This window comes from Pygocentrus nattereri, chromosome 23 (genome assembly GCF_015220715.1).
Source record: "Pygocentrus nattereri isolate fPygNat1 chromosome 23, fPygNat1.pri, whole genome shotgun sequence".
Classification (NCBI taxonomy): Eukaryota; Metazoa; Chordata; class Actinopteri; order Characiformes; family Serrasalmidae; genus Pygocentrus; species Pygocentrus nattereri.
In genome coordinates, this window is record NC_051233.1 from 33,109,203 (window position 1) to 33,115,784 (window position 6,582).

Below are 6,582 nucleotides of genomic sequence, written 5' to 3' on the forward strand. Positions count from 1 at the left end.
TTAGTCTGCGTTCCCGCTTGTATTTTTCAGTCTATACTCTTACATCAGCACTTACGGAGACACATTTACAGCCAAGACGGTAAAAAGCTACTTCAGTAAAACGGACATAAAACGCCGCGGCTCCCGAGGCTTATCGTTTATCGTTTGGGCTGGGACCCCTGCGAAGCTCTTACTCTAGTCACATTTAGTACATCTGTAAAAATAATCCAAAAATAATTGTATCAAAATATTCGAACTGAACTGAATCATTATGGAATTTTAGACTTCACTGAGTCAATCCTACTGAGTCGGAATCAAACTGAATCTTCGTGGGGTCGCAGATTTGCCCCTCTGGCGTCGGTGTACCTGTATTTGAGAGGCGTGCAGATCCATAGTGATGATGTGATCGGCTCCAGCGACAGACAGCATGTTCGCTACCAGCTTAGCGGAGATTGGAGCTCGGCTCTGCAGAAGAGACAGTAAAACAAACATTCAGCTCATCAACATCACAGTAAATAACATTATTAAAATATTAAAGGGCCCATAATCTACATTCTTCTTGTTTGTCTCTGAGGTCCAGTTATAATATCTGTGAGGTTTTAATCATCTCTATATCACTCTCAGTTAAACAGGCTGTTTGTTACTGATATATGTAAATGAGCACTGTTCTGATTGGCTGCCCTGCATTGCACCTCATTCAAAATCCAGCCCAGGCTGAAACACTCCTTATAACTTCAGTGTGAGTGGGTGGGGCTGAACTGCTTTAGGCCGAATAGGTGGGTGTAGGTAAATGTCAATCGTTGTGAAAACTGGGGGGTTTTAAGAATAAACTGGTTGGTTACTGAGGCCCAGTGAATTGAATTGGGCTGTTTTTGTAGCTCAGGTTCCAGATGTACTGCATGGATGGAGGAATCAATAATACGTTACAAACTCAAACTCAAACGCAAGGAAAACTCAATCTTTTCTATTATATGGGCTCTTTAATGTTTTCACAGTAAACCGACTCTCATTACAAAAAAATGGATTTCCAGAGACATGAGCTCTTTAAATGAAGTGACCCACACACTTTGTTTATATTTTCATCCATGCTTGATAATCGAAGAGCATTCACTTAGTCAAAATGCACAACAAGACAGAGACAGAAAAATGAGAGAAAGAGAGGGAGAGAGAAAAGGACAGAGAGAGACATAACAACAGAGAGAGAGACATAACAACAGGGAGAGAGAGAGAGAGAGAGAGAGACATAATGAGAGACCTGAGAGAGAGAGAGAGAGACATAACAGAGAGAGAGAGAGAGAGTGAGATAGAGACATAACAACAGGGAGAGAGAGAGAGACATAATGAGAGACCTGAGAGAGAGAGAGAGAGAGAGAGAGACATAACAGAGAGAGAGAGAGAGACATAACAGAGAGAGAGAGAGAGAGAGAGATAGAGACATAACAACAGGGAGAGAGAGAGAGAGAGAGAGAGAGAGAGAGAGAGAGAGAGAGAGAAAAAAAGACATAACAAGAGAGAGAGACATAATGAGAGAGACATGAGAGAGAGAGAGAAAGAGAGAGAGGGAGGGGAAGCGAGAGAGAGAGAGAGAGAGACATAACGAGAGACATGAGAGAGAGTGAGAGAGAGAGAGAGAGAGAGAGAGAGACAGAGAGAGAGAGAGAGAGAGAGAGACAGAGAGAGACAGAGAGAGAGAGAGAGAGAGACATAACGAGAGAGAGAGAGAGAGAGAGAGAGAGAGAGAGAGAGACAACGAGAGACATGAGAGAGAGAGAGAGAGACATAACGAGAGACATGAGAGAGAGAGAGAGAGAGAGACATAACGAGAGACATGAGAGAGAGAGAGAGAGAGAGAGAGAGAGACAGAGAGAGAGAGAGAGAGAGAGAGAGAGAGAGAGAGAGAGAGAGAGAGAGAGAGAGAGAGACATAACGAGAGACATGAGAGAGAGAGAGAGAGACATAACGAGAGACATGAGAGAGAGAGAGAGAGAGAGAGAGAGAGAGAGAGAGAGAGAGAGAGAGACAGAGAGAGAGAGACAGACATGAGAGAGAGAGAGAGAGAGAGAGAGAGACATAACGAGAGACATAACGAGAGAGAGAGAGAGAGAGAGAGAGACATAACGAGAGACATGAGAGAGAGAGAGAGAGACATAACGAGAGACATGAGAGAGAGAGAGAGAGACATAACGAGAGACATGAGAGAGAGAGAGAGAGAGAGACATAACGAGAGACATGAGAGAGAGAGAGAGACAGAGAGCGAGAGAGAGACAGAGAGCGAGAGAGAGAGAGAGGGAGAGAGAGAGAGAGGGAGAGAGAGAGAGAGAGAGAGAGAGAGAGAGAGAGAGAGGGAGAGAGAGAGAGAGAGAGAGAGAGAACTAAACAGACTTACGAAGACGCAGCCCAGATGAATCCATTGTTTTTTTACAAGCTTTTCATGTTTGTGTGTGTGTGAGTGTTTGTGGTGAATTAGTACCATCGTTAGTGAATCAGCTCTACGTTTGTGTGTTTACACAGTGCTGAGCGAAGGCGAATCTGCATCATAAACAAGCTGAACTTCACGGCTGTTTGGGACGTAAATAACTGAGGAGACGCAGTGACTTCAGCACAGCACTGTCGGTGTGGGTGTGCATGCCTTCAGGTAGCGCATTAGTAAAAATCTGCAAGCAGGTTCTCTCACCCCCACCTTATCCTTCTTGTCTTGTCTGGCGTAGGGAAAGCAGGGGATGACCGCGGTCACTCTGGACGCTGACGCGATCTTACACGCATTGATCATAATCAATAACTCCATCAGGTTATCGTTTATCTCACCACAGCCGCTCTGAACGATGTACACGTCCTCTCCGCGCACACTCTCGCCGATCTCCACACTAAAACACAGATAAAAACATCAGCGGTCACTGATCACTGACCTATTGATCATCACTGCTCGCTCTGATCCGGTTTCATCAGTTCTTCATACATGGAGGTTCTGTGCCCACTTTTTAGAGCAGAGAGAAAACTGTGAATGGGGTTTAAATGTTAGATGTTCTCATCTTCCACACCTCAGAGACTTATCAGAGGCTAAATGTCAACTATAAACACACCATCCAGCCACTGCCAACGGGGGGGGGGGGGTAAGCAGCCAAATGCTCCATGTAACTGCCACTTTCCCATGGCATGTTTCTGCTGACACTGCAGCTTTGATGTCCGTTTCAAAGAGTGCTTCTTTTTCGAATTTTCCGTTCCACCTTAAATGCTGCAGCAGCTATATGTACTTCTACAGGCGCCGTGCAATTGCAACTGCTGCGCATTTAAGGTGGAACGGACAATTGTAACTAAACGATGACAAAGCGAAGACTCGCGTTTAAAACTGACACCAAAACTGCAGTGCAGACCATTTTTCTCATAAGGGGGACCTGAAAAAAGGGAAATTAGAAAAGGTCCCATGTCTGGAACGCCTTCAATGACTATAACAAGCATTATTTCTTGTAATACCGCCTTATTTAATCGACATTACACGGCATAAAGATAAGCAGGCCGCATAAAATCGGCTTGGGAGCAAGTGATAGAGTTTCAGCCCCTTACAAGTGGAGAGCAGCCGAACGGGGGGGCTAAATACAGCATTAGCGTTTAGAGTAAGGCGCCGCTGGGAAATGTAGTCCTCTGGCTCGACATTTCCTCAGAGCGGGACGACGGTCCTGACCACAAAAACTACAAAACTCAAAACGAAAACATTGGCGTGTGGCGCCGTTGACGTTGACCATGTGGTGCTAATTTCTGCCCAAAAACACGCCACGCCAAAGCCCGTGAACGAGTCTACGTAGCGATTCAGAGACTCTCACCATGTTTCTTGGTTGCTGAATTTCTTGGTGACCACTTTGCCGAGCTCCTGTCCCAGGCGGTCAGCGATCTTCTGCGATAAATCAGGATGAGAACTACCGCTGAATATCTTGATGTTCGGCATTCTCGGCTGTTCCAGCGCGTCTATCTTGGCTGAAAGGAGCCGCCGGGCTGGGAAGGATCTCGATAAATGCCGGTAAACGTTCGCGTAGCTGCTGTAAACACGGAGCGCGCGCCCTGCCTGTCAGCTCGTGCTCCGTCTCCCTGGCAGCAGTTCCAACGCAACCCACTAGTTGTCGCCAGATCTCGCGAGAAAACGAGCAACGTCATCCTCCAGAGCGCTCAAGGCTCCTATTTCACCTAATAACTAAAATTATTTTGTATTATTTTATTCACTAAAATTATTTTTAGTTTACCTACGAACTAAAATTATTACTTTACGTACTAACTAAAAATAATTTTTATTATTTTACCTACTTTATTTTCTTACCTACTCACTTAATTCATTTTATTATTTAATACTACTCAAATTATTTTTATTATTGTACCTGCTAAATAAAATGTTTATTACTTTGCCTACTAAATAAACTTATTTATTTTATCTACTAAATATTTTTTTACTTAATAAATTATTGCTTTACCTACTTAAAATATTTTTTTATTTTACCTACTTTATTATTTTACCTACTCAAATTATTTTATTACTTAACCACTCAAATTATTTTTTTATTATTGTGCCTGCTAAATAAAATGTTTATTTTACTTAATAACTAAAATTATTTGTTTTACCAACTAAATATTTTTTTGTTTTACTTACTAAAATTATTTCTTTACCTATTTTACCTAAAAACTAAATTATTTTTTAATCTATGAACTAAAATTACTTTAGTAAACTAAAACTACTAAACTTTTCCAGCATTATTATTAGTGAGAAGATTTAATCTGACTTTTATTGTATGTCTATGTCCTCTTTGAATACTTTGTGACAGAAGCATAAACATTGTATTTCTCATTGTAAGTCTTCACTCACCCATCCAAATCACTGAATTCAGGTGTTCCAATTACTTCCATGGCCACAGGTGTATAAAGCCAAGCCCCTAGGCCTGCAGACTGCTTCTACAGACATTAGTGAAAGAATGGGTCGCTCTCAGGAGCTCAGTGAATTCCAGCAACAAGTTCAGTTGTGAAATTCCATGGCCGAGCAGCTGCATCCAAGGCTTACATCACCAAGCGCAATGCAAAGCGTGGAATGCAGTGGTGTAAAGCGCCGCCACTGGACTCTAGAGCAGTGGAGACGTGTTCTCTGGAGTGACCAATCACGCTTCTCCATCTGGCGATCTGATGGACGAGTCTGGGTTTGGCGGTTGCCAGGAGACGGTACTTGTCTGACTGCATTGTGCCGAGTGTAAAGTTTGGTGGAGGGGGGATCATGGTGTGGGGCTGTTTTTCAGGAGTTGGGCTCGGCCCCTTAGTTCCAGTGAAAGGAACTCTTAAAGCTTCAGCACCAAGAGATTTTGGACAATTTCATGCTCCCAACTTTGTGGGAACAGTTTGGGGACGGTCCCTTCCTGTTCCAACATGACTGAGCACCAGCGCACAAAGCAGGTCCATAAAGACACGGATGAGCCGGTTTGGTGTGGAAGAACTTGACTGGCCTGCACAGAGTCCTGACCTCAACCCCATAGAACACCTTTGGGATGAATTAGAGTGGAGACTGTGAGCCAGGCCTTCTCGTCCAACATCAGTGTCTGACCTCACAAGTGCGCTTCTGGAAGAACGGTCAGAAATTCCCATAAACACTCCTAACCCTTGTGGAAAGCCTTCTGCAAAGGGTGGGCCGACACCATATTAAACACTAAGGAAGGGTGTCAGTCAAGCTCATATGTGTGTGAAGCTAGATAAGCGAATACTTTTGGAAATATAGTGTATAATAATCTGTGAAGTCCTGAATAAGAAAGTCATAAAACTGTCAAGGGATACATTCAATTAAAACACTATCATTTTATTCCCATAGATTACATTTGTATCTCATTACTCCCGCTGTTATACTGGTGTTCTGCTGAAATAACAGCATCAGCTAAACAAATAAATGTACGTGGTTTATTCAATCTAGTTGTCAAAAAGACGAAGAGCAGCTCTACAGAGTCTTTAGTGGAGTTTCAGGCTGAATCACTCCCTCATTCTGAAAGCTGGAAGTGCTGTTTATCTGATGGGGCAGTTTTGGCATCTACCAGGTCTTCCAGGTGGTTGTTAGGAGCCACATTTTCTCTTTTAATCATTTTTAAACTCCAGCTGGGTATCACGATGGCGCGGTGGGTGGAGCTGTCACTTCACAGCAAGTAGGACCTGGGTTCGATTCCCCGGCCGGGCGACCAGGGTCCTCTCCTATGTGGAGTTTGCATGTTCTCCTGGTGTCAGCGTGGGTTTACTCCGGTTTCCCCCCACAGTCCAAAGACTTGCCAAATTACCCCTAGGTGTGAGTGACTCTGTCTGTCTGCCCTGCGATGGACTAGCAGCCTGTCTGGGGTGTTTCCTGCCTTCCAACACTTGCACAACACTTACTTTTCACCAAACTCAAACCATAAAACAGCGAACAAAGAGGAGAGTAGTTTACGTTTAAACTGTTAACTTAGATTGTCTTTAATTAGTCAAGGTTCCATGTACATGGTTTAGAAGCTTCAATTAAGCATGATGTAATGATCCTAACAAGGGTGCGAGAGTCAGGGGTCCGGAAATTTTAAGTAGCATATTCGTGACAAAAAGTGACAACATGCATTTTGTTTTGCA

The 6,582-nt window shown here is 43.6% G+C and overlaps 1 protein-coding gene across 4 annotated transcripts in view; it reads right to left on the minus strand.

Moving 5' to 3' along the window:
• Positions 1-4,081, minus strand: part of prps1a (phosphoribosyl pyrophosphate synthetase 1A) — a 14,323-nt gene extending 10,242 nt beyond the window's left edge. For 2 of the 4 annotated variants that reach the window (XM_017724620.2, XM_017724618.2), the window contains exons 1-3: positions 3,798-4,081; positions 2,660-2,843; positions 346-444 (exon numbers count right to left, since the gene is read on the minus strand). In XM_017724620.2, the coding sequence (XP_017580109.1) occupies positions 346-444; positions 2,660-2,843; positions 3,798-3,919 (405 nt within the window). In that variant the 5' untranslated portion in view covers positions 3,920-4,081. Of the gene's footprint in view, positions 1-345; positions 445-2,653; positions 2,844-3,797 lie in introns of all 4 variants that reach the window. The other 2 variants (XM_017724619.2, XM_017724616.2) reach the window with 1 other exon arrangement.
• Between the last annotated feature and the right edge of the window lie 2,501 nt (positions 4,082-6,582).